We start from the raw sequence: 27,681 nt of genomic DNA, 5'->3' as shown, positions 1-27,681 counted from the left end.
GTACTTCATTCGGTATCACCCTTCCCCGCACCCCCGACGGTTCCGCTGCTCCTCTAGCCCAGGAACCGCATCAGCCTGATTCATTTCTGTATTCTTAGCCTCGGCACAGGATTCTGAACATAGCAGGCCTTCGACATATGATTTGTAAAAATGAACTGGCAAAGCCTCGTGTTCTACTTTTGCCTTACTAGCTGAAAGACTGCAAATTATTCATCCCACCTATGCTTAGTTTACCCTCACGAAAAATGTAGTATCTACTTCAGCGAGCTTTTGTATTAAACAAGGGGATGCATCTACCAAAGCACACTGCACATCTTCAAATACTGTACCAACGGTAGACGTTTATTATTAATCAAGCGGAGGTCCGCGTCTTCCCTCCTCTCCGGCACGTCTCGTCCCGAACCCGCCCTCCTCGCAGCCCACACCCTTACTGCGCCCTTGGCCCCGGGTCCCTCGGGACTTCAGGCGTGGGAGCCCCGGCCCCGCGCGGCTCCCTCCCGGCGCCCCGCGCCCTCCTTCCTTCCTCGCCCGGACGGACGCACTTCCGGCGGATGTGGGGGGGCAACCCCGGAAACGGAAGTGAGCGGCGGGGCCGGCTGACGGTAACGGGGCTGAGAGGCTGTTCACAGAGCAAGTGAAGATGGTGAGTGAGACCCTGAGCGACCCGAGTTCCCGGCGGGCTCGAGACCCTGGCCCGGCAGGAATGGTCCGCCTCCTCCTAGCTCGTCCCGGGGTGGCGGCGGCGGCGGGAGGATGAGGCCGGCCTCGGGCGCCATGATCTGTCGAGTCACGGGGTTGGGGGTTTCGTGGCTGTCGTCCGGGATGGGCTCCAGCGCGGGTCCCGCGAGCAGCGCTTCGGCTTTATTCCCTTCACTTGTTTCTCTCGATTTGCGCCCACTCAACCCCAAGTCCCCGAGCACGCCCCGGCCCCTTCCCGGTAGTTGGCGCCTAGCTGGCAAGGACAAATCCGAAAGTGTAGCGTTGTTCCGTGGTGTGTGGTGCGGCTCAGCCAACTACCCTTCCCATGAGGGTCGAACCTTGGGGGCCCAGAGCCCTCGAATTCCTCACTCACCCCTGACCTCGGAACTGCTTTGCTAACAAACCCAGCTATAAAGTCTCCTTTTTATCTCTCACCTTTACAGACATTTTGGGGAACTTGTAGTATTCCAGAAGTTGGAGGGGGGAAAATCAGACAGTTGTAATTCCTCGTTTGTCAGGATTGTTAGTGCACCCCCTTTCTCTCTTTTTAACTTAAAAGTTGTGATGCTTGGGAAAGACTTCTGAATGGCCATGGCCACTGACTCTGATACTAGGCCATCTAAATCTAGAAAGTTTCTGTTGGTAATATTGCTGATTATTGTGAAGAAGTTTTATAAACACTTTGATGTCTAGTGGTACTTAACTTTTCATAGACTTATTTTCCTCTGCTGCTTTAATAGAAACCTCAGGTACCAATCCTGATATTTTAACCAAGGAAATTGGGGGAAATCATAACAGTAAAACCCAGAAATCCGAATTCTCCTTTTCTTTTTGCATAGAAGAAACTTTTCTTCTGTTATTTTATAATAAAGCAGTCTGGGAGGAGGAGAATGTTTATGTGGGAAAGTACCAGGAGATGCATTTGGAAATGTACAATCATATAATTCTAGATCTGGAAAGAGTTCAGGCACCTGGAAGGATGAGTAAATGGGGGCAGAGAGATTGTATGCTTTGATTATAGTCACATAGTAGGTTAGAGACAGTCCACACTAGATTCCAGATTCTTTTCCTGATCAACTTTGACTTCTGTGTAGGGGAAACTCTTTTGTAGGTTCTTGAGTTGGACTTTATTTTTCAGAGAAGACATTGGCGAATCAGTGAAAAGTTTTATAACAGCTTGGTGGGGGAAATTATATGTTTTAGGAAAACCTTGATATGCAGAATTGGAAAATGGAAAAGTCTAGGGACGGCAAGACCCAGTCAAGTGCTGTTAAAGTTATCCAGGTGTGAGATCCTGAAGTAGAGTGGTGGATCGAAGAAACTCTGAACAGGATAAAGTACCTGACCAAATAAAATACACAGATAAATTAAGAAATCAATTTAAAATGCTGGTTTCTCAGAATAGTTTCTCCTAGAATAGTGTAAGGTGGATACCAAAATACCTGTAGCTGTTTTACATTTTTCTGCAGAATTAAAGCAATATTGTACTTGAGGAACAAGTGATTAAAAGTCAGCTTTTGTGTTTTACCTGTTGTAATGTTTATTGCATTTTATTTGCTTAATCTATCTTCATTAGACTAAACCCTGGAAGGTAGACATGTATCTTCAGCATCTACCAGAGTACCTGCCACATAGTAGATGTTTAATAAATATTTGATGATTAAATGTTTTATGGTATAGATGTGTAGGGTATAATACACCAGTACCAGATATACTGTGAGTCTTTGTTTTTGTTTGGTTTTGTTTATACTGTGCTGATCAGATTTATTTTCCATAGGGAGAACCCTGTTATAGAAACCAAATACTTTCTGAATGTCTCTTTTTTCCCTTAGCTTCTGTGACCACATTCTTCTAGCTATTCTGTTTGTTCTTAATCCCACTTCCTTGTTCTTCATTAAGGAATAGTATTCCCTGGGATTCTTTCTTCAACTTTTTTCATTCTGTGCTAATCACTCCATCCTAAGTGAGGGATCTTTCCAATGAAAGTAAATCTGATCAGGCCATAACCCTCAGAGGCTCTCTATCAATCTCAGAATAAAACCTGAATTTCTTTGCATGTTTAAGCCTTTTTGTTTTTTTCATTTTGCCAGCCTTGCTTTATTTTTGCCTCACTAGACGTGTAGTTAGCTGGTCAGGTCAAACTACTTATAGCTTGTTCATTTATACTTTTGTACCTTCTTTACCCATGTTCTTTTTTCCTGGAATGCCTTTCAATTTGACAATATTCAGAGATCAACTCAGGAATCCTTCCTACGCCCAAATTTGATATTATTTAGTGTACCATGTATAATCACTCTACCATAATGCCAAGGCTCATCATCTAGACTGTGAGCTCTTTGAGGGCAGAGACTTTACTTTTTTTTGTCTAGTGCTTAAACTGTTTTTTATGTAGATGTTCAATGTGAGTTTTAAAACATTTTTGTATTTAATAGTGTTATTATTTGTGTTGTAGAATGCCAGAGGACTTGGATCTCAGTTAAAGGACAGTATTCCAGTTACGGAACTTTCAGCAAGTGGACCTTTTGAAAGTCATGATCTTCTTCGAAAAGGGTATACGGGGGAATTGTGACTTTGACTTTGTTATAATAAGATGTTTCTGTGATTTTTTTCACAGTATTCTTTAAATATTTTGATAGACCATAAATATGTATTTAATTTGGGACATAGCAAGTAATATACCTTAGCCTGGGGGAGGATGGGAGTGGATGTTTTCTATAATGGAAGAAGTGTCTTAACAGTAGTGGGTTCCCAGGACAGGGCATCCTTCAAGGAGCTGTTACCCAGTAGCATGATTTGGTAGGATGCTTCTTTTTGATACTGCTAACATGGAAAGCCGTTTGTCTCCTTATCTTATTAACTACTGGAATAATTCTCTGGGAGACACTAGAGCACAGCAGTTAAGAGCCTACTCAGGAGTAGGCTGCCTGGGTTTTGATTCTGGCTCTGCTGTTTACTAGATGTATGACTTCAGGAAGGTAACTTAATTGCTCTATGTCTCATGTCTATATCTGTGAAATAGGGCTGTAAATAGTATAAATCTTATTTTGAGAAATAAATGAGTTAATACATGAAAAATACTTAGAATAGTACCTGACATTAATAAGCTCTCAGTAAGTGTTAGCTGCTGTTACTTTATTTTTCTAGCTTCAGCACAGTTGTACCCCTTCCCTTGATTTCTTCCATGTTTCTATATGTTTAGGTCTCAATTTCTGGTACTTTTTGGCAGGTTGCTTTTCTGCTTAATCAAATAAGGGTAGTGTGCCTACCTCTGTAAACATCTGTTTTGAATTTTTGAATTTTATATGTAACTTTAAGGTAGTTTGGTCTTACTATAATAAAATGTCATTCTAATACTGATGTCTGGGGACAGACATAATGCTTCATTATTGTCTTTCCATTTTCTAGTGAAAGGTGCAGTTTATAGTCTTTGGATTTGGAGATATAATTTGATTTATGGTATAGTATAATCAAATTCATGAAACTATTCAGTAACCAGGTTCTGATGATTTCTTATTTATTTATTTTTTTCCACATAAAATGCTCCTTTTTCTTCATGGTTAGACTTTAAGATAGCCATGAACAGAACCATTTTCAAATTCTGCTTCTAAGATAATGTTCTGTACAAAGACAGTATTCAAGAAACGATTGTTGCAGGTTCCTTTCAGCTCCCAAATGCCATTTTGGCAATAAGGATAGTCATCTTTAATATATCTAGAGTGTTAAAGACCAGTGGTCTGGTTCTAGCAATATATGACCTTATATAGTAGGTATTCAATAAATGTCAAACACATTTTTCAGCATGTATTTATTAAAATACATTAAATATTGAATATGTATAGACCTAAACAGAAGAGGTGTAGATTTTTTTTTAAGATTTATTTATTTATTTGAGGGGGTGGGGCCTGCGAGTGCGGGGAGGGACAGAGGAAGAGGGAGAGAGCGAATCCTGAAATAGACTCTTCACTGAGTGTGGAGCCTGATGTGGGGCTCAATCCCAGCACCCTGAGATCATGACCTGAGCTGAAACCAAGAGTTGGACACTCAACTGACTGAGCCATCCAGGTGCCCCTAGATTTTTAATATAATACAGGAAGCATGTTATCAAATAATAGTAGTTTCATTTTTTTTTTTTTAAGATTTTATTTATTTATTTGACAGAGAGAGATACAGTGACAGAGGGAACACAAGCAGGGGGAGTGGGAGAGGGAGAAGCAGGCTTCCCACGGAGCAGGGAGCCCGATGAGGGGCTCGATCCCAGGACCCTGGGATCATGACCTGAGCTGAAGGCAGACGCTTAACGACTGAGCCACCCAGGCGCCCCAAATAATAGTAGTTTTAAACATATTTTATTAAATTTCTTCTAGGTACAGAGCTTCATTTAACACTGTTTTTTGAAGGGCTCACCCTAGTGAATTAACCACTAGTATCTATAATCGGTACATTTTTTTAAAAAAGATTTTATTTATTTATTTGTAAGAGAGAGAGCACACAAGCAGGGGGAACGGCAGGCAGAGGGAGAAGCAGGCTCCCCGCTGAGCAAGGAGCCCGATGCAGGACTCGATCGTAGGACCCTGGGATCATGACCTGAGCCAAAGGCAGATGCTTAACCAACTGAGCCACCCAGGTGTCCCTATAATCGATACATTTTAAAACCATTAGCATATATAGTAAATTTGACCTTTTTTTAATGTTATATAATTCATTATGTTATAATTCATAGTAATATGAATTTTAATACATATGTCAGTTTCTACAACCACTGCCACGATCAGGCTACAGAAGTGTCATTGTCCTAAAACCTCACTTGTGCTGTTCCATTGTAGTTACACCTATTGATACAATTTTGAGCTTTAGGTATTAAGTGATTTATAATCTCTCTCTTAAATATTTTCTTTAGCCTTCCTTGTGTGAAAAATGAACTTTTGCCCAGTCATCCTCTTGAATTATCAGAAAAAAATGTAAGTATGTTACCTATGTTTTTATTTTTATCCTCTAGTAGAAGATTACTTTTAGTAATACTTATGTGGTTTCATTTATTAAGACAATTTTAATGTTGAGCATTTGACCATGAAGAATATGAGGACTTATTTTCAGTATCCTTGTAGAGTAGGCTTTTGAATTATCATTAAACTACTTCACTAAAGCTCTTTTTCTACACATTGTTCTTTTGCCTTTTTTATGGACCAATTTAACTAGGCTCCACGCCCAACATGGGGATTGAACTCACGACCCTGAGATTAAGAGTCGTATGCTCTACCGACTGAGCCAGCCAGACACCCCTTTATGGACATTTCTAAAGGCCAATCCCCCTTTCCTTTCCTCTCATAATATTTCCTTATTTGATGACCCTGTTTTCTTTTATATTTTTCCTCTGCCATTTTTGCTGTTGACCTCCAAGTCCACATCTCTAGCCTTGACCTCTTTCTCAAGCCCTACATCTCCAAGTTACTGAGGGACATATCCTCTTGCTAGGCACAGTAGGTACACAGATGAATGTGACATAATCCCCATCCTTGAGGGGCTGGAAATTTAATGGGAAGACAGGCAATGGATAGGGGCTTCATAAAATGGTATAGAGGGCCAAGATGGAGCAACCACCTGTGCATAGGGCTAGTGGGAGGCTTTGTAGAGGAGCATACATTAGAATAGTTTTAGACCAGTATTAACCAGGTTAATAGATAGGGAAGGGTCACCCCCAAAGAGGGTATATAGCCTGTATACATGTTCTAAAGACAACTTAAAGACTTTCTAAATACACGTTCAGAGCAAGAAGAAAGGTATCTTAACACTACTTCAGGAAGATGGTGCAGTGTTGTTATTAGTAAGATGGGTCTCAAATCAAGGGAGATTACAGTCTCACTTTCCCAAGTACTAGCCTGGCCGTTAGATTTGGAATATTGATTTAGATCTGAGCAATACATGTTAAGAGAAACTTGGACAAATCTGAGTGAGACAGGCCCAAATGGTGAAGAGTTTAAAAAATTGCATAGATCATTTGAGACTCAGTTTACATCAGCTGCTTCTGTGTAGTCTCCTTAATCACTTAACCAGCTAATGGCAGTCTCTCGAAATTCTGTGGCACTTATTAACTATTATAAGTCCTTTAGCGTGGGTTACATAATTGAACTATATAGGTTTAGATTCTTGACACCATACTTAGCAGCTATATGAACTTGGGCAAGTTCCTTAATCTCTGTTTAAGTTTTAGTTTCCTCATCTGTAAAATGGAGTTAGTAATAGCCCATGTCTTGGCATATGCTGGCTTATAGTAGCTCTCCATGATTGGGAGCTGTAGTAGTGATAGTGATGGAAGATGAGCATCATTATTCATACCAGTGGTTCTCAACTAGGGATGATTTTACCTTCTTCAGGGGACATTTGGCAATGTCTGATTCTCACAAGTAGTATTGGGAGAGAAGGGTCTTTGGTCCTGGCATCAATTGGATGGGGCCAGAGATGCTGCTAAACGTCCTACAACGTATGGGATAGTCCCCATCCACCAAAACAAATAATTACGAGCCCAAGATGTCAGTAATGCCAAGGGTTGAGAAGCCCTGATCTATATGTAATGTCTTCCCAACTAGATTATATAACCTTCTCCATGGTAGACCGTTTTGTGGTATATTGCCACAGAGCCTGATTCTAATTTTGCATGTGGTTGCTAATAATTAAGTACATGTTGATTGATAATTGCAGTTTGACATCATATTACAAGGTGGGTATAGTCATCAAAGTTTATAAAGTTGAGTTTTTTACATAAAACTGTATTTACTTATAAGAATAACTCAATACTTAAAGGAAACTTTCAGTGAGAACTTCAGATTATATACCCATAGTAAAATATTGCATGTTTTCTGTAAGGACCATCTGTTAAAATTTTATACTCAAGCTAAAGTAATTAAAAACCATATCGCTGGGTATCTGACCTCAGACTTCATGTATATGGCCCCAGGTCATGTCTAAAGTGGTTACTAATCTCTCAATAGGTTTTTGATCAAAATTATCCCCCTCCATGACCTAAAATCTTATCAAGAGAATGTAGTGTAATGAAAAATGATCACAGACGTCACATTATCTTACTATAATAATCTTAATTCAGGCCTTTGTAGCAGTCTATCTGCAAATCATATCCATTACATTTTGGGAAACTATGATTAGAATTCATGGGTCAAGTTGATTCATTTTGCCTGAAGTACATTAAATTGCAGTAAAAGTTTTTTAGAAGTAATATTAGTGTTTAGTAAAAGTGTGATTCCAGAAAAAAATTGCCTATTAGCACCCAATACAAACTGGACAAACTTTAGAGTTTTGGGTCCTCCTGCCACCCGGGAATCTCTTACCCCAAAAAGTGGAGTGTGAACTTTGTAGCCTAATTAACAGGGTGGTATCATGGGTTTGACTATTTCTTTTGTGAAATCTTTTGAATTGTATACTTGCATACTTAGAAATTCAGTATTTTTGTCACTTGTATGTAACTGTTTCTAGATCTCATTTATACCTTTGTTTTATCAGTTTTGTGGTAATTCTAATCAAAAGCACTGAAATATTTTGTAAATATGCTTTTGCAATGTAAAAAACATTCCTTAATTTATCAGTTTTGTAAATTCAAATTTTAGGTGGTAATTTTATGTTGGTGAAGTACACCTGCATGCTGAATAAAACATAGACATATATATTCGAAGAAATTAATAAAAGTACTTTGTTTTTATTTCAGTTAGGGATATTAAAATTCTTTTAAGTGTTGTGTTACATATGTAACAGTGCTGTTTTGAAAACAATGTTGAGTGTAATATTTAAAATTACATTGTTTGCCTTTGTAGTTCCAGCTCAACCAAGATAAAATGAATTTTTCCACACTAAGAAACATCCAGGGTCTGTTTGCTCCACTAAAATTACAAATGGAGTTCAAGGCAGTGCAGCAGGTGAGTTTATGGATATCAGTTATAATACATTCCACATGTATGTTGCTATGGATTGGAAGGACTCTTTTCCAATACTAGCCCTATAACCCTTACTTTCTCTTCTCCTCTATAGCCTATTCTATTTTGCCCGTTTCAGGGTATGACCTCAATTTCTACTTTATAGAGAAAAAAGACATTAAGTGGAAAACTTCAAATTACGAGCTCAGTGCCAAAACTTACCTGCATCTACTTTCATTTTTTTCTCTTTTTGGGGAGTTGAGTTGAATTTGAAATGCCTCTAGGAATATCCATGTGGTGGTATGTTTGTATATAGGCAGTTTGTATATAGCTGAGTGCACCTGTTGGTTAGGAATAAGATCTTCAGAAATGTCCTTCCAAGTGTGTAGGAACTGTCCTTGACCTATGCTCACACTATGTCAGGGAATTCCCTTTTCATGGATCCTTTCTATAGCTGATATCTTCATCCTCTTTCTACTTGCTCAGACTCTTCAGCAGTGTTTACATACATTCTAACCTTTTTTGTCTTTTAAAACAAAACGTCTGTCAGTCTCTTTATAGCACCTTCTCTCTCACTGAGTGTGCTTTTGCAGGTTGAGCGTCTTAAAGTTGCCTCCATTTGCTGTATATGCTGTGTATGCTCCTTTACCTACTATGAGTGCAACCCACTGTTTCTGGGTCCCATCACACCAGTGAAACTGCTCTTGAACAATGTGGACATCCGTATGCCCTCTTTTGTTTGATCTCCCTGTGGTATGTTACACCAGTGATTCCTTCCCTGGGGTTTTAGGACACCACACTTTCCTGATATCCCCTCGTCTCTGAAACCTTGCTCTCAGGTGTTTCTGCATAGGTTCCTTTTGCTTTCTTCTGTACCTTGAAATACCTGTTTTGTTAGTTCCCATCTCCAGTCCTCTTTTCGTCCTGTTATTTCCTATCTATTCCTATGACTTCAGGTATCTTTTATATGTTGATGACTGCCAAGTTTTAATTCTCATGAGCTGTAAACCTATAGACTTCTCCATTGGAAGTCCACAGGCATTTCAGATTTCACATGTATAAGTATAGAATAACTCATTATTCCTCACATACTCTGCATCACGTATGAATAGGTTGCTTCCTAAGGCAGAGATTGGAGCATGAGCTTTGGTTATCTCACCCTGCACCACATCCCTACCCCCGAACCATACCTCCCACCGTCTAGTCAATTAGATCTTCTCACCATTGGTTTTGATCATCTACTGTACTTCATCCAGATCACTGCAACACCCACCCCTACTGCCCTCTGATCCATTGTACATGCTGTAGCCACAGTAATTTTTATAAAATACAGATTTGACCATGTCATTCCCCTCACTTTGCCCTCAAATTAAAACTCAACACCTTAATGTGGCTGAGTCCATGAATTGGCATCTCCTTGTTCTCCACCATACTTCATAGCTCTTAAAACTACTTGCATGTCCTGACTAAGTTTTTCTCTCACCTTTTGGCTTTTGCACATGTTCTTCCTACTACTGTGTCTTTTTCAGTAAATTCTATTAATACCGTCAACTGTATTGGCCAAGTCATTGTGGAAGCTATTTCAGAACTTTTTTCTTTTTTTTTTTTTTTTATCTTTTTTTTTTTTTTTAAATGAGAGAGAGAGAGAGCACATGAGAGGGGGGGAGGGTCAGAGGGAGAAGCAGACTCCCCGCCGAGCAGGGAGCCCGATGCGGGACTCGATCCCAGGACTCCAGGATCATGACCTGAGCCGAAGGCAGTCGCTCAACCGACTGAGCCACCCAGGCGCCCCAGAACTTTTTTCTAGCAATCAAGTTCTAAAAGAGTGTGTGTGGCTCTAAGTCAGAATAACCTGGATGTGAATCTTGGCTCCACCATCTACTAGCCTTAAGAACTTAAATAAATTAGAGACCTTTCCGAGCCTCAGGTCATTTGTTTGTTTTTAATGTGAAGTGGAGTTAACCGTAACAACAGTGTGTGATTATTAGGGTTATTCTGAGGATTAAAATAACGCAAGCTTGCCACAGAATCATTAGCTTCCTTTTATTTTCCTACTGCTCACATTCCAGCTATGGCTTATATTTCAGGCCTAAAATTTTAATCCCATTTAATTCAAAAATCCTTGCCCAGAATTCTGCCCCTTATCCTTTTTTCCCCTTATCCCTGTACTATTGCAGTTCTTGCTTGTTGGGATGTGTAACAACTGCCTGCTCATCCTTGCTTTTGGTACTTTCTCAGGACTATATCTGATCAAACTGTACCTACCGGCCCCCTTACTGTCTGGTTTAACTTAAAAGCTCCATTTTTGTTTCTTCCTCTATCCTCCCTACTTTCCTTTTAAAGAAAGAAAAAAAGAATATAGATATATATATATATATTTAGAAATAGAAATAAAGTATATTATTTTAATATATAATTATTATTTTATATATAATATTTAAAATATATATGTATATATTTTTTCTAATTTTGACAACCTAAAGAAATTTTTTCATCTTAAACTCCATAGGCCATTAGTAATTAAAAATATTTTAAATCTGGATATATTTTCTTGGGGGAAATCTTTTTCTTTTTTTTTTTTTTTTAAAGATTTATTTATTTTTCAGAGAGAGAGAGAGAGAAAGCACAAGCAGGGGGAGCAGTAGGCAGAGGGAGAAGCGGGCTCCCTGATGAGATGTGGGACTCGATCCCAGGACCCTGGGATCATGACCTGAGCCGAATGCAGATGCTTAACCAACTGAGCCACCCAGGCATCCCTGGGGGAAATAATCTTAACAGCACCCTTAGATTTCAAAGTTAGGATTATTTTATTTATTTTTATTTTATTTTATTTTTTCCACTGAGGCATTTTATTTGCACGTATGTATTACATCCCTAGAAAAAGAATCCTAGGATTTTCCCTCCTGTGTGTTTCCGTCTTGCGTCTTCATGGTCCATGATGCCAGCTGAGGTTGTCAGTACAATGAAACCAAACTGGCGGGACGGGAGCAGGTTATTCTGCCATTTTTCTAGATCTTTCAGTGGTACATCAAATCTGGGGCTGATCACTCCACACTTGTTTAACCTGCCCGTGAGGTTCACGACAATTTTCCCTGCTCAGTGATCATCCGTGATTTCAAATTTGCCAATGTAACCATGCTTCATCATCACAGAAACTGGACAATGACTTTGGAGCATGGCCTAATAAGAACCTGGCGTTTGCCTCTCTTTTCAGCATTGTTAATGCTCATGAGAGCATCTGCAGGACATTCATGCACGCCATTATGGCGGCACGGAAAGATGGCAGAAAGAAGGGTTATTTTAAAATACTAGTATCTAGGGCGCCTGGGTGGCTCAGTTGGTTGAGCGACTGCCTTCGGCTCAGGTCATGATCCTGGAGTCCCTGGATCGAGTCCCGCATCGGCCTCCCTGCTCGGCAGGGAGTCTGCTTCTCCCTCTGGCCCTCCCCCCTCTCATGTGCTCTCTCTCCCTCTCTCTCTCTCAAATAAATAAATAAAATCTTTAAAAAAAAAAATACTAGTATCTATAGTCATGGACCACCTATTACTACTCTTGGCATTCTTTTGTCAATATCCAAAATAATCTGCATTGTTTCCAATTATAATTGCTAGACAACTAACAAAGAACACAGAAAACTGAAAATTTGTTTTGGCTATATAGAAGTTTATTGAATAACAAGTCTATGCCAATGACTATACTATAGTACATACTTTACACCACATCATCCAGCATGTTTGAGAGGAAGGTGGTATTATCCTATTTCACAGATGAGGAAACTGACGGTGAGACGGATCAGGTGACTTAAACACAGTCATAGTATTGTAAGTAGTAGAAGAGTTTGAGTCCAGGTCTCTGACTCCACAACTCATGCTTGCTCCACTATATACTTACGTACCAGTCTGCAGTATATATATTTAATCCTTGAAAAAGGTAGATACCACTAGTTGAGAATAGTATTGTGTTTTTTAAAGGCCCCACAAGTGACTTTGGTCTTCCTTTCTGGTTACCAGTACTGTTTTAAAGGGTCATAACTTACATTTTTACAATGAGCAATACAAAACAACATACAAATTGAAGTAATCAATTTACTAAGTAGAATAATGCTCTTACTGAGTTGGAATTTCTTCAGGAATTTGATCATCCCACTTCTATTAGGAAGTAGATATGACGTTAGGTGCTTGGATTTTTGGCATTTCATCACATGTATGCTGTGGTTTTCTTGGGACAGAAACAAAGCCCCAAAATATATGCAAAGCTGATGGGATTATTAAGTGTTAATTAAAACTATAATTTTCAGTGTCTTTATATATTTTGAGTAAAGTTTTGAGGAATTTTAAGAATTTTGGTTTGGGTCTAAAATATGAACTGGTATTTTTTTCCACTGGTTATATTGGTGTTTTATTTATAGCTTTGTGAATTTTACAAGTAAAGAATGAGGAGCATGAAATTAGATTATGTATTGTTTCTTTCTCCCCTTGGTTTTCTCTAATCTTGCCCTTTCATATTTTTCCTGAAGGTACAGCGTCTTCCATTTCTTCCAAGCTCAAACCTTTCACTGGATATTTTGAGGGGTAATGATGAGACTATTGGATTTGAAGATATTCTTAATGGTGAGTGTCATTTAGCACCTTTTTTTGGAGCCCTAATAATGTACAAGGCAACGGAAGCAAATAAAACGATAGCATTCTCATCCTTACGGAGCTTATAGCTCATTGGATTGATTCACTTATGTTTATTCATTGCAACAAGACAAAATTTAATGATAATAACTGTTCTTTAGCTGTTTTTTTTAAAGATTTTATTTATTTATTTGACAGAGAGAGATAGGGAGAGCAGGAACACAAGCAGGGGGAGTAGGAGAGGGAGGAGCAGGCTCGCCGCTGAGCAGGGAGCCTGATGTGGGGCTCGATCCCAGGACCCTGGGATCATGACCTGAGCCGAAGGCAGATGCTTAATGTCTGAGCCACCTAGGCGCCCCTCTTGAACTGGTTTTAAAGGTGAAAGTTACTTATGGAGTTCTGAGGTTATAGTCATTAGCAGTCAACTAATGATAGTCCTTTATTTCATGTCCTGCGCTTATAGTCTGATGTGTGAGTCTAACATAGTATTATAAGGGTAGCTTAAACAATGATTTTTGTTTCAGTATTCAAAATATTTGTGGGTTATGACTAGTTTTTAAAATGACTAGGAAAAATAAGAAAGGTTTTCTTTAAAAAAATAGCTCCCACCCCCAAAGAGTTTTTGTGCTTCTATAGGTGGTGAATAGGAAAGAAGAATCTGTCATTTTTAATAAAGTTCCTTGGATAATTTTATTATATATAAGATAAATAACTTTTTTTTTTTTTTCTAAAGATTTTATTTATTTATTTGACAGAGAGAGACACAGCGAGAGAGGGAACACAAGCAGGGGGAGTGGGAGAGGGAGAAGCAGGCTCCCCGCAGAGCAGGGAGCCCGATGTGGGACTCGATCCCAGGACTCTGGGATCATGACCCGAGCCGAAGGCAGTCGCTCAACCAACTGAGCCACCCAGGCGCCCCTAAGATAAATAACTTTTAAGTAAGAACAATCCAAACAGCATCCTCTGTTTTTTCTGGTTCTGAGGAAGATAAGCAAATATAATTCTATTTAGTATTGCATCTACTCATTATGCCCCAGCAGTTCAAGAGAAACAGAAAAACCCAACAGGATTAAATTATGTTAGTTTTGCTTGGCTGCTGATGTCCGGTAAGGAAATGCTGTGGACACAACGGAAATCTAGTGAGCCTCCCCTTTGAGAATCGTTCCTGAGGGAACTTTCTGAATGCAGGGAAATCTACAATGCCTAAGCTTTTTACATTGAACTTATACCTCATTTTACATTAGCAAGGTGATAGTTCATGTCTGTATATTTTTATCTTGAAATTAGTTATAAAAATACATTCATTTAAAAATCAATTTCTGTAATTTTGTATAAAGAAAGTGAGAGGTGCTTGTTAAGCATTTACTCAGTCAGATATTTATTATGTGTCAGGCACGGGCTAGGCTCTAAGTATACAGTGGTGATAAAACAAACTGCTTTCTACCTGGGGAAGTAAACATTAAACAGATAAATGCAAACATATAATTACAAATTGTGATAAATTCTAGGAATAAAAAGGTATAGTGGTATAGTTTGTTGTTGGATGGGAGAGACAGGCACTTCTGGGAATATGACACATAACTTGGTTCCTAAAAGATGTATGAATTAGTTAATTAAAAAGTAGAGGGAAGAATATTTTAGGCAGAAGAAGCAATATGTTCAAGGTCTGTAACCTGAGAGAACAGCTGAAGAACTCTGAAGGGTTTTAAGATGTTTTCTTATCTATAAGCTAACAGGTTAGCTTGCCACGGTTTCATAGATCCTGGCAGAAGACAAGCCTCCTAGAGTCAAAGGACAGTTTATTACTCAGCAATAGCAGTAGCTGGAGTGTCAGCTTTCCTTTTGGTTCCCTGAGCCCCAGCTCCCACAGAGTAGCAAGAAGAGGGTCAGGTGATGCCACATTTACGGTGTATTTTATTACAGGTAGAGGAACCCCCAGATAAGGACATCTGAATCTTTTATGATAAGCAATAAGCCTTTCTTTTTTTTTTAATTCTTTAAAGATTTATTTATTTATTTGACAGAGTGTTAGTGAGAACAGGAACACAAGCAGGGGAAGTGGGAGAGGGAGAAGCAGGCTTCCCCCTGAGCAGGGAGCCCTATGCGGGGCTCTATCCCAGGACCCTGGGGTCATGACCTGAGCTGAAGACAGATGTTTACCGACAGCCACCCAGGCACCCTGGAAATAAGCCTTTCTGTTCTGGGCTCCAGAAGAGTCATGATCTTTGTCTTAGGCTGTTTACTTTAGAAACAATTTTGGAAAGAGAGTCTAAAACAAAGGCAGGCAGGGTATCTAAGATTTAGAGAATTTTGAGAAACCCAGGGAGAATTGTCTCCCAACACACAGAAGAGTGTGTTAAGAAGGCCCATATGGCTGGAGGGTTTTGAATTAAGTGTTGAAGTGATAGGGTTTTGCTTGCTCTTCAGGGAAGTACTTGGCCAAGAAAAATCTGCACATTTTACAAGGAAAGGAACTGACTATGAGGAGGGCAATAGTAAAGTCTAAACTAGAGTTTTAATGCTGAAAGGGGTCTTCTGTTTACTCCAGTTCCCTGACTTTAAGTGAGGCTCAGTCCTCCCTCTCAGTCTCACAGCAAGGTAGTGGCAGAGAAGGCTCTGGAACCACAGGCCGTTGCCTTGCTGATGTGGTCTGTTGTTTTCTGGTGTACATGATTTATTTAATAAGCATGCAGTTTAATAAAGTGACTTAAAGTCAAAGCTTAAAATAGAGTTTAAAAGAAAGTTGTATTCTTTAACAATTTAAAACATTACAGCTGAAACTCGGGTCCTCCATGATTACTCCCAAGCCCATTACTCTCCCTTATTCTTCAGTTACTTGCTGTTTTCATTTAGTATATTTCCTTCCAGACTTTTTTCTGTGTCTTCATATGAATATATATCGTCAGAAATATTTGGCATTGCTTAGTGGTTTTTGTTTTTGTTTTTTTTTTTTAACACAACTGGCATACTGTGTATCTTACAGTATGTATGATACATCAATGCATTTATTGCTGGATGCTTTTTTTGCTTAATTTTTACATTTTAATTTAATTTAATTTTTGAGAGAGCGTGTGTGTGAGTGGGGTGGGGGGAGGGAGAGGATGAGAGAGAATCTTAAGCAGGCTCCATGCTTGATGCGGAGACCGACACTGGGCTCAATCTCATGACCCTAATATCATGACTTGAGCTGAAATCAAGAGTTAGACGCTCAACCGACTGAGCCTCCCAGGCGCCCCTCTTTTTTCATTTAACACAAAACAGTGCTGTAAGCAAACATCTTTGGCTATCCTTTGTACTCTTGTGGAGGCATTTTTTTTAATAAGTTTAGATTTTGAATGCCTATTATATACATAGCAGTTGCTCTGCTATTAAGTATAGCAGTGTCAATTGTTGCTAAGGCTGCTTTGTTGTGTGATGAGTGTGGAGAGTATATAGATTGCTGAACTGATGTGACACAATAATCTCTAGTCTCTTAAGGAGATCAGTGAGGAAACATCCAGACCTGTAATCATTATTTTAATGTGGATGATTATTTCTTTTTACAAACTGATTTTATAGTTCATTGGGTTTTTATCCTAATAGGAGACAGAAACGGAAAAATGCTTTGTTTTTTGGAAGCTTACTGTTAGCATTAATTTTAAAAGCTCTTTTATATGTACTATACAGTTAAAATAAGACTTTTGTCTGATTGCTCTCTAAAAACAAGATAGTGAAGATTTTAAAGATTTTCTTGGTCCTAAATTCTGATTTATGTTTGTGTATGTGTATGTAACAGAGCACAAAACAATAGAAATAAAATGTTTTTGCAAACTAGTTTAAGGAACTGCTCAATCTTTTAATTAGAGATTGTTTCCTAGCATCATCTGGGAAGCCATTGGAAAACTTAAGTTTTGAAAAAGGAGAACTTTTTCAATCTGTTGTTGTTGGCTTTTTTTTTTTTTTTACAATCAACTGTATTGAGGTATAGTTGACATACAATAGATTGTACTCATTTTAAGTGTACAGTTCTGTGAATGTTAGCAAATGTGTACTGTTGTGTAAGTGTCCCCCCAGTCAAGATATAAAATGTTTATCACCCTAGAAAGTTTCCTAGATCCCTTTGCAGTCAGTCCCCCACCTTTGGTCCCAGGCAACCACTGGTCTGTTTTCTGTCACTTTTGCCTGTTATAGATTTTCATGTAAGTGGAATCATTGAATTTATCTTTTCTTTGAGAATCTTTAATATGTTTGTTTTTGTTTGTTTTCAGACCCGTCACAAAGTGAACTAATGGGAGAACCACACTTGATGGTGGAATATAAACTCGGTTTACTGTAATCTGTTGTGCTGTTCATGAAAATAGAGGGGCTGCATGTTGTTTATAGTCATCTTTTTACTATAATTTGATGTACACAACATTAAAAGTACTGACACATGAGAGTTTTTGCCTAAATAGTATCTGTGATCATTTGAAGTTATTTGGGTCTTTGGTTTATGGCCATGTGACAATTGAAAGCACTAAAGGGAGATGATTTTAAAACTCCCAATTATAGAAGACAATAGCCTTCTATGTCTTTAAAAAATTGTTGGTAATGAGTATTTTAAAACTATCTACAGGTTCAAATTCAGCCTATTTTCTGGGTATTCCATAAATTTAATTTTGAATAACCATTATCAGCATTTGAGTCTGCAACCTTCATAGTAGCATCTTTCAGAATAAACATCTGTAATTGATTTCGGTGGCAACACTTCAAATTAAGTACAGAGTAAGATATTTATATTTAACCTTGTTTCAGTATAGCTTGTTGATACTCATGAGAATAATATTGGATTTATTGATGCTATTTTAGAGTTGTAGCTATTCTTTGATTCTTTCAGGTTGAAAAGTATCATAAGTTCAAAGGTTTTGATTTTGGTCTTATCTTTAAAGTGAAAAATTAAATAAAGCAACCAGCATATGTTGATTAAACTATTGTACTGCATAGATTTATATATCACAAGATGATTAGATTGAAAAGAAATTAGAATATTCATGTACGCACAAATTCCATAGTTATTTAAAAATAAATCTTCACTATAGTTCTTATGAGATATTCTTTATGAACCTGGTATACAAAAATTCATGAACTTTAGATTTAATTAGTAAGTGGGTCATCTCTCACTAAGTAAAAAATATTTTTTATCAATTTTTTGGGAACATGTGAATTGGATAGTTCACTGATTTGCAGCTGAATGCCATATTGTCCCTCCCCTTTTGGGGGCCAGGGAGGGCGGCATTTAACAATATGTAGAGATGTTTTTGGTTTTGACAACTTTGAGGAAGGGCTGCTGCTCACATCTAGTAGAGGCCAGGGATGCTGCAAAACATCCTGAAACAGAAAAGACAAAGAGTTATGGTCATGTAACAAAAGTACTAAATGAAGATGATTTGAAAAATTCATAATTTACATTGAAACAGCCTTTTCTGTCAAAAAAGTTATTACCGAATAGTGTAAAAACTGCTTACATTCAGAGTTTGCTCCATGCAACCAAAAATACTTTGGTTCAAAATGTCAGTAGTGTCAAGGATGACAAACCTTGAAATAAACAATGTGATACATTTTTTAAAATTGCTCCGAAGTGTTGAGATTAAGTTTAAAACATTTTTGCCACTACAATATTTGCCAAATCATTTTATACTTGTTATAAGAAAATAAATAATGAAGGTTCGCTAATTGTTTCTAGACATATTCTTTCAACTAATTAATAAAATGGGAGATTTCTTCTGTACCATAGTTCTAAGAATAATATATATCCTTCCTGACCAGTAGGGGGTACTGTGAAATTAATGAGCATGATTTAAATGGAAAAGCTGATCCTTTAAACAGAAGTTGGTAATTGTGATTAGCGCTTTCTGAAGGTCTTTTTGCCTCCTCTCTCCTTTTCCTCTTTTATACCTTCTTTGTATTTATACCAGTGATCCTCACTGCTGGATTCACAAAAAAATCACCTGGGAATCTTGTGAAGAAATTTTGGTATTGGGTCTGCATCTCAGAAATTCCAATAGGACTAGTTTGGGGTGGATCCCAGGAAGTGTACTTTAGAAAAGCTCTCCAGGCTTGAGAATCTTTGATTCCTATGCTTGCTTTCTTCTTGGCTTGCTTTTGTCTTTGTATTAGCAACAGTCATTAGCATCAGTTAATTTGTCTGGCCTGTGTCTGTGCTGAAAAGTTTGCTGTTTCTTAATCTCTGCAGTCTTTAGTGTGTGCTTGAAGTTGGTGTTATTTGGGTTTGTTCATAAGAGATACAGATCTGAGTTACTTGCCTAGGTGTCAAACTCTAGGCGTTTTTTCTTTCAGATGCTGTGGCTTTATTGAGAATTAGTTTACTATTGCCCTTGTTTCTGTTTTGCTTGCGAAACAGCTTTGGGTTCAAGTGGAGCTTCCTAGGTTGGTGGCTGATTAAAATTCATCTTATTAAGATTAAAATGATAAAATTCACAATAAAGGATAGAAACATACCTAATGAGGGTGCAGTCTAATTCTGTATTAAGCCTTTCAGTAGGTATAAGAATAAAGGAATTTATGGGTTTTATTGTCTGGAAGTGTTGGGGGGTTGGTAAAAAAGTAAGCACTATTTGGCACACACCGTGGGATGGCTTTCACTAAAAACACACCTTTTGGGGCACCTGGGTGGCTCAGTGGTTAAGCGGCTGCCTTCAGCTCAGGTCATAATCCCAGAGTCCTGGGATCGAGTCCCATATCGGGCTCCCTGCTCAGCGGGAAGCCTGCTTCTCCCTCTCCCACTCCCCCTGCTTGTGTTCCTGCTCTTGCTATCTCTGTCTCTGTCAAATAAATAAATAAAATCTTTTAAAACAACAACAACAACAAACACACCTTTTCACTCCTACCCTCTGTGCAAAATATAGGTGAAAGGGTTACCATTTTTCATAGTTTTGTCCTTTGCAGTATTATCCCTTTTTCAGGAGTACACATAAGTATAACCCAGAGCTCCCCTGTATTTTGTTATTCCTTTGAGTGCATACATTCAAGAATGTAAAAGATGATTTGAACAAGTAGATTATTTTTGAAAAACAGACTGTGTTGTGTATAATCTTCCACTGGAATTTATAATTGGTTAAATTTTTTTTATTAAACACATAAAATCTAAGTATATATTAACTAAATTTTGACTTGCTATTTCAATAAAGCAAAGCCAAAATGGTGTGACACTTCATGGGACTTATCATTTAGCTCATGATTTCAAAGCTGAAATTTAGATTCCTTCATGTACAATACATGCTTACTTAAGAACCTATACTTTTAGTTTGTTATATTGTAGATCCTTAAGTCATATTAAAGAATAACATACCATTCATTAGTTTTTGAATCTAATTTCAGCAGGGTTTGTTTTATTTCCTGATTAAAAAAGTAAAAGGGACTTTAACATGTTTTTTCTTTTAAAGATAAATCAAGTTTTGAAAAGTTAGAGTTTGCTTCCAGATCTCGAATTTATTTCTGGAGCCAGTGGACGTGCTTTGTCAGTTGTACTTTGTCTTTTTGCTTCTCTTCAGTGTCTTGACCTAGCGGAGACAGGAAAAAGCTATATTGTTCATCTCTGTGACAAAATAGAGGTCACAGAGGATATGGCTTTGGGTCAATGAAGGACCAGGCGGAATTCTGCTTCAACTTTGCCTGGGCTTTTTTACTTTTGGAGAGATGGATTGATTTTAACCCAAGACTTAAACGACCCTTCTTATTTGTTTGTTTTCTGTATTATATGGAAATGTTACAAACATAAGTTATATTCTCACCAACTTTTTATTTTGAAAACTTTCAAACTTAGAGAAAAACTGAACAAACAATACAAAAACACCCAACATAACCTTCATGTAGGTTCACCAATTATCAGATTGCCTTGTTTTCTCTTGGGTAGATTCAGGATGAACATTTTTGGCAAGAAGTCTACAAATGTAGTGATATGTACTTAACTATATCACATCAGGAGCCATAAAATGTTAGGTTGTCTCATTTACTGGTGTTGCTAAGTATGATCGCTTGGTTAACAGGTGGTGGCTGCCAGAACTCTCCATTGTAAAAGTACAGTTTTCCTTTCATAATTAAATAATCTGTGAAGTAGTAATTTGAGACCTTGTGTATGCCTTGTTCCCCAAGAACCTTTCATCTAGGGTTTGAGCATCCATGAAAAATCTTTGTCTCAATTACTTAATCTGGTTTTTGGGGACAGGAGGACTGAAAAACCGTGTCATTATTTCATCTACATTTATCAACTGACAAATTTTTTTAAAACCAAGTTTCTCCCCATTTATCTTTCTGAGGTATCCTTATGGATGAGATTCTTAAAGTTTTATAATCCTTACCTGTCATTACTCTTTGATGCCCTAAACCAAACCATTTTTTTTAAGATTTTATTTATTTTAAAGAGAGCACGTGAGGTGGGGAGGGGCAGAGGGAGAGGGAAAGAGAAACTTGAGCAGACTCCACACTCAGTACAGAGCTCTATGCGGGGCTCACACCAAGATCATGACCTGAGGCGAAACCAACAGTCAGACACTTAACCGACTGTGCCACCCAGGTGCCCCTAAACCTAAGCATTTTAATGAATACATAGACCTTTAATTTGAAAAGAAAATTATACAGGAGTTACAGTACTAGATTTAATTTTTAGCATTCCTAATTTTTTATTTCACAGAGTATTAAATATACTTAAGATACTTCAGTTATCATAGTTACCATAATCATAGTTATCAAAGAAGTTATGACCAAAGAAATATGTTAGTCATAGGGGAAACACTGCTGGACTTAATTACTACTGATGTTTTGTCTGATCACATGAGAAAGTCATGAGACCCAGACAGGCAAGGGCAGCCATGCCTAGTGCATACATCCATTTCTTTATTATGGGTTGCAAAATGGTGATTCTAAATCTGTCATTCCCTCTTCACTTTTTTAGCCAGAATATTTCCTTAGAAGGAAACTTACTACCACCTACCATTTGGTTACCCAGGGGTTGAGTTGATACAGGAAAGACAGGAAAAATAACACTTTTAGTCATTTTGAAAATAAATGACTTTTTTGGTTTGTTTTTTAAATATTCTATAACAGGGTTTGGCTTTGGGGAAAGATAGGCAAGGCTAGCTTTATTCCGCATTCCATTACCCTTTATTTCATCTTCCACTTTGTAGAATTCATTTGTCTTATTTTGGCTGTCTGGCATCCACTCTGACTTTCTGAACACTCTGAGTTTTTGTTTGGTTTGGTTTTTGGTTTTGTTTTTATTTTTTTTTATTATGTTCAGTTAGCATCATTAGTCTTTGATGTAGTGTTCAGTGATTCATTAGTTGGGTATATCTGAGTCCTTGAGGCTAATCACCTTTCCTCCATTGAGCGTTGTCTTGAGGGAAGATCCTGAGTGCCTCTCTAGAATTCTAAGAGGGCATGCCTCTCTGCTCCTGGTGCCTCGTGGGCCAGGTATGTGACCTGAGTCGGCCAATTAAACTTCTTTCCTGGACTTGGACTCCAATTCACAAGGGCATGAGGAAGACAGTGAGGTGAGTCATCACTGGTGGAAGCAGTGCCCTTTTGTGCTGCATGATTATTGCTGTGTTGCTGTTGCTCTATCTCTGTAGCTTCCTTTGGCTCCTGATTGTCTTCTTACCTGTTCTTTGGCTTTTTATTGAAGCTGTGAACCTCTACGAGCATTCCAGTAAATCCAGTGTGCTTAAGATGAAAAGTACATTTTGTTGCTTCTGGTCAGGATCTCTGAATGCTACAGTAATTGGCATCAGATAGTTGGTGTTATGGGGAGCACAACCCCAGAGAATTTTGGGAAGTAGGAATTAGTTATCTGAGCTAGATTAGGCAGTGAATCTAAGTGGGAAATCTAGTTGGCTTCTGCTGGCAGTTGTAAAATAGTTATCCTGTCTGGTCATATGAAATCATATGCCCAATTTACAGCAAGGTTCTGGGCAACAAGAATGTGAAAACGTCGGGATGGTGGAGTGGCTGCTTCTAGGTGTATTGGAAAGTTTAAAGTAAGTAAATAACAATTTCAAATCCACGAACCAACCTACAGAAGCCTAAAGAATGCCATTTCTTACAGGTATAGTGCTTAGCCAAAACAAATCTGAGGCTCCAGAATTAGCACAGCTGTTGAAGTCACTGCCTTACGGGATCTGATGTATGAAAGTTGGAGCACTGATTAGGACCCTGAGAATTAAGTGGGTATATGATTGAGGAAGGAAGCAATTTCTTCACTTAGAAGAAGGGTGTTTTTTTCTTAAGACATTTTCACCTGAGGGGGTCAGTTTACCAGAAAAAAACAATCACTCTCTTGCCACTGCACTCTATTCCCAAGCCCATAGCTAATGTTAAGAGCCCAGCATGCCCCCTGGAGGCCAAATCCAAAGAAACCTAGCGTGTAGGAAGAATTTGGAGACTGCTAATTTATACCTTCAAGAATTTCAGGAACATGTGAAAGAATGGATTTTGAATGTGCTTTTCGAATATCAATACGATCCCCTTATACAAGAAAATTTTAGATACATTTAACTCAAAAGGATGGATGTGGTTTTAATAGTTTGCAAAATTAGATTCAACACAGGCCCACACTAAATAAAGCTGAAATGCCAGAGGTCCTTAGTATTGTGTAGAGCAGTGGTTCTCAAACTTTTTCGTGCATCAGGATCATGGGAGGGCTTTTAAAAACACAGACTGAGCCCCCCGCCCCCAAAACTCAGAAGGTTTGAGTTGAAGCCTGAGAATTTGCATCTCTAACAAGTTGCTTAGGTGATGGTGATGCTGCTAATCCAGGGACCAGACTCTGAGAACAGCTGGTATAGAAGGAGGAAATCAAAGACTTTGAGAGACAGGAACTTTGGATTTTTTGGTTTCTTATGTAAATCCCCTATTCACTGGCCATCTAACTGGCTTTCCCAAGATAAGCTAGGTAATGATACCTTTACCAAGGGCCTCGGACATATATTAGTGCTGGCTTCAAAGCATCAATTTAGGCTTTTTAATTTAAGGTTATTGAGGTATAATTTACATAAAATTGATGGATATCCTTGCCTTATTCCCAATCTTGTGGGAGAAGCATACAGTCTTTTTACTATTAAGGCCCTCTATCAGCTTGACCTAGTTTCTTGAGAATTTTTATCATGAATGGGATTTTGGATTTTGTTAAATTTTTCTTTTGCATCTATTGATATGGGGTTTTTAAAAATTTCCTTTAGTCTGTTAGTATGGTGCATTAAATGATTTTCAAATGTTGAGCCAGCCTTGCATTTTCTGAATAAATTCCACTTGGACAGATGTGTTATCATTTTCATGTATTGCTTGATCTGTTAATATTTTGTTGTGAATTTTTTGTTTATGTTCATGGGAAATATTAGTCTGTAGGGTTGAAATGTATCTCTGTAAGTGCCCTTCTTGACCAGAAACACAGTATATCCAGGCAAGCTAATTCTGGGCTCTCTATTTACTTCTTGTTCCTTACTCCTTTTTCTATAAAAGCTTTCTGCCTTCCACCCCATTTTGCCACTCTCCAGTTGGAGACCTATCTTCATGAAGTGTTAAAGTGTATGTCATCTAACTTGACTTTTTTTTTTTTTTTTTAAGATTTTATTTATTTGAGAGAGAGCACAAGCAGGGGGAGCGGCAGAGGGAGAGGCAGGCTTCCCGCTGAGCAGGGATCCTGATGCAGGGCTCAATTCCAGGACCCCGAGATCATGACCTGAGCCAAAGGCAGCCGCTTAAGCGACTGAGCCACCCAGGCACCCCACTGACTTCTTTATTTTTTTAACGGTAGTTCACTTTTCATGTACAGACAGTCCCTGACTTAGGATGTTAGACTTAGGATTTTTTGACTTTACGGTAATGCAAAAGGGATATGCATTCAGTAGAAACTGCACTTAGAATTTTGAATTTTGATCTTTTCCCAGGCTACCGATACACAGTAGGATCCTGTCGCCATGCTGGGCGGTAGCTCCCAGTCAGCCATGTGACTATGAGAGTAAACAACCAACACAGTGACAACCATTCTGTTTTTCACTTTCAGTACAGTATTCAATACATGACATGAGATATTCGACACTTTATTATAAAATAAGCTTTATGTTAGATAATTTTGCCCAAATCTAGACTAATATAGGAGTTCTGAGAACAGTTAAGTAGGCTAGGCTAAACTATAATTTTAGGTTAGGTGTATTAAATGCATTTTCAACTTAGGGTATTTTCAACTTACAATGGCTTTCTTGGGATATAACCCCATCGTAAGTCAAGGAAGTTCTGTAATTTCTTTGTCTGGTTTTGCATCAGGATAATGCTGACTTCATAAAATGAGTTGGGAAGTGTTCCTTGTGTCTGTTTTCTGGAAATGTTTGTGTAGAATTTCTTTGTTTATTCCTTACATGTTTGGCAATGAAACCACTTGGGCTAGGTCCCATCTTGATCATATTCTAGCTACATATCATCCCCCAAGAAAGCAGTCCCTAAGTAATGATTTGAGGCTATGTACATCCACAAACTTACTTCTGTCAGCACAACCAGAATCCATCTGGCTCATGGGACTGTCTTGAGCTAATCAAGTGAGACTGCTCTTTTAAGCCCCCACTGAGTCAGGAACTGTACCAAGAGTTATATATTTATATTATTTTATTCATTCTCTGATTTCAAATGCCAATATTTACAATGAAGGACATGGCTCTCCAGTTTCCAGTAACCAGAATATGCAGAACAGGGATTCTGCACACTATTGCCAAATGCAGCTGGTCGCTTGTTTTGTTTATTGGGGTACAGCTCTGCACATTCATTAATATATGGTCTATGGTTGCTTTGTGCCACAATGGCAGGTAGGTCATTGTGACAGATTATATAACCAATAAAACCTAAAATACTTATTCTCTGACCATTTACAGGAAAAGTGTGCTGACCCCTCATCCAGAGCTGTCATTCTCAACCCTGGCCACATCTTAAAATCACCTGGATAACATTTGAAAAAATACTGATGTCTTCCCTCCCCTCCTAGAAATTCCAGGTTAGTTGCCCTGGACTGGGACCTGGGCATTGGCAGTATTTAAAGCTCCCTAGGTGATTCTCTGTGGCAGCCAAGACCGAAAACCACTGGCCCATGAAAAGGCTTGTTATTTGTATTTACTGCCCACCCCACATTTGTTATTCTAATGTGCATTTAGAATAGGGCTGAGAAGCACCCCAGTAGTGCTTCTGGAACTACTGGAAGCCAGTAGTTTCCAGATCTGGGTGTGTATCAGACACCTGGAAAGTTTAAAAATTAGATTCTAAGACCCCACTCTAGACTGACTAGATCAGAATTTCCAGGGATTTAAAAAAAAAAAAAAAAAAAAAAATGCTTGGGTGGTTCTGATATGCAGGCATTTCATTAAAAGAGAACTGAACCTAGGATACCCTATTCTCATCAGCAGGATTTGGGGACATTGAATAATCAGAGGATTAAATTTAAGTTCAATTAGCCAACATATAGTACATCATTAGTTTCAGATGTAGAGTTTAGTAAGTCATCAGTTGCATGTAACACCCATTGCTTATCACATCACTTGCCCTCCTTAATGTGCATTACCCAGTACCCCATCCCCCCCCCACCACCCCTCCAGGAACCCTCAGTTTGTTTCCTATAGTTAAGAGTCTCTCATGGTTTGTCTTCCTCCCTTCCCCTTTGTTCTCTGCACTATTTCTTATATTCCACATATGAATGAAACTATATGATAATTGTCTTTCTCTGATTGACTTATTTTGCTCAGCATAATACCCTCCAGTTCCATCCACGTTAACTGTAAATGGCAAGATTTCATTTTTTTGATGTCTGAGTAATATTTCATTTTATATATATATATATATACACACACACATATACATTTTATATATCTATATATGCCACATCTTCTTTATCCATTTGTCGATGGACATCTGGGCTCTTTCCATAGTTTGGCTATTGTGGACTTTGCTGCTATAAACATCGGGGTGCACGTACCCCTTCAGATCACTACATTTGTATCTTTGGGGTAAATACCCAGTAGTGCAATTGCTGGGTCGTAGGGTAGCTCTGTTTTCAACTTTTTGAGGAACGTCCATATCATTTTCCAGAGTGGCTTTACCAGCTTGCATTCCCACCAACAGTGTAAAAGGGTTCCCCTTTCTCTGCATCCCTGCCAACATTTGTTGTTTCCTGACTGGTTAATTTTAGCCATTCTGATTGATGTGAGGTGGTATCTCAATGTGGTTTTGATTTGAATTTCCCTGATGGCTCATGATGGTTGAGCATTTTTTCATGTGTCTGTTGGCCATTTGTATGTCTTTGGGGAAATGTCTGTTCATGTCTTCTGCCCATTTCTTGACTGGATTATTTGTTTTTTGGGTGTTGAGTTTGATAAGTTCTTTATAGATCTTGGATACTAGCCCTTTATCTGATACGTCATTTGCAAATATCTTCT

General features: G+C 38.4%; 1 protein-coding gene, 1 long non-coding RNA gene and 1 pseudogene across 2 annotated transcripts in view; 1 reads left to right on the top strand and 2 right to left on the bottom strand.

Annotated features, from left to right (window-relative positions):
• Nucleotides 1–471, bottom strand: part of LOC123839610 (uncharacterized) — a 29,231-nt gene extending 28,760 nt beyond the window's left edge. Inside the window, exon 1 of the long non-coding RNA XR_006789672.3 lies at nucleotides 330–471. This is a non-coding gene — a long non-coding RNA (uncharacterized LOC123839610). The remainder of the gene's footprint in view (nucleotides 1–329) is intronic.
• A 31-nt stretch (nucleotides 472–502) lies between these two features.
• Nucleotides 503–17,652, top strand: POMP (proteasome maturation protein). Its single transcript, XM_045869252.3, has 6 exons — nucleotides 503–643; nucleotides 3,152–3,249; nucleotides 5,597–5,657; nucleotides 8,520–8,621; nucleotides 13,135–13,228; nucleotides 17,485–17,652. Exons 1-6 carry the CDS (start codon nucleotides 641–643, stop codon nucleotides 17,550–17,552), a joined length of 426 nt encoding a protein of 141 aa, XP_045725208.1. The 5' UTR covers nucleotides 503–640; the 3' UTR covers nucleotides 17,553–17,652.
• Nucleotides 11,444–12,487, bottom strand: LOC123838421 (small ribosomal subunit protein uS8-like; annotated as a pseudogene).
• Nucleotides 17,653–27,681: the final 10,029 nt, after the last annotated feature.

The sequence above is a fragment of the Mirounga angustirostris genome, unplaced genomic scaffold, assembly GCF_029215605.1.
Source record: "Mirounga angustirostris isolate CCGP_5_RB_7025 unplaced genomic scaffold, mMirAng1.0.hap1 SCAF_3, whole genome shotgun sequence".
In the NCBI taxonomy this organism is placed as follows: Eukaryota; Metazoa; Chordata; class Mammalia; order Carnivora; family Phocidae; genus Mirounga; species Mirounga angustirostris.
This window is presented reverse-complemented; position numbering and strand designations above follow the sequence as displayed.

What these genes read in the sequence shown, in the direction of transcription:
- POMP (XM_045869252.3), top strand. An exon ending in TTGAATTATCAGAAAAAAAT is followed by an intron (nt 5,658 to 8,519) that starts GTAAGTATGTTA and finishes TTGCCTTTGTAG; the next exon opens with TTCCAGCTCAACCAAGATAA. An exon ending in AGTTCAAGGCAGTGCAGCAG is followed by an intron (nt 8,622 to 13,134) that starts GTGAGTTTATGG and finishes TTTTTCCTGAAG; the next exon opens with GTACAGCGTCTTCCATTTCT.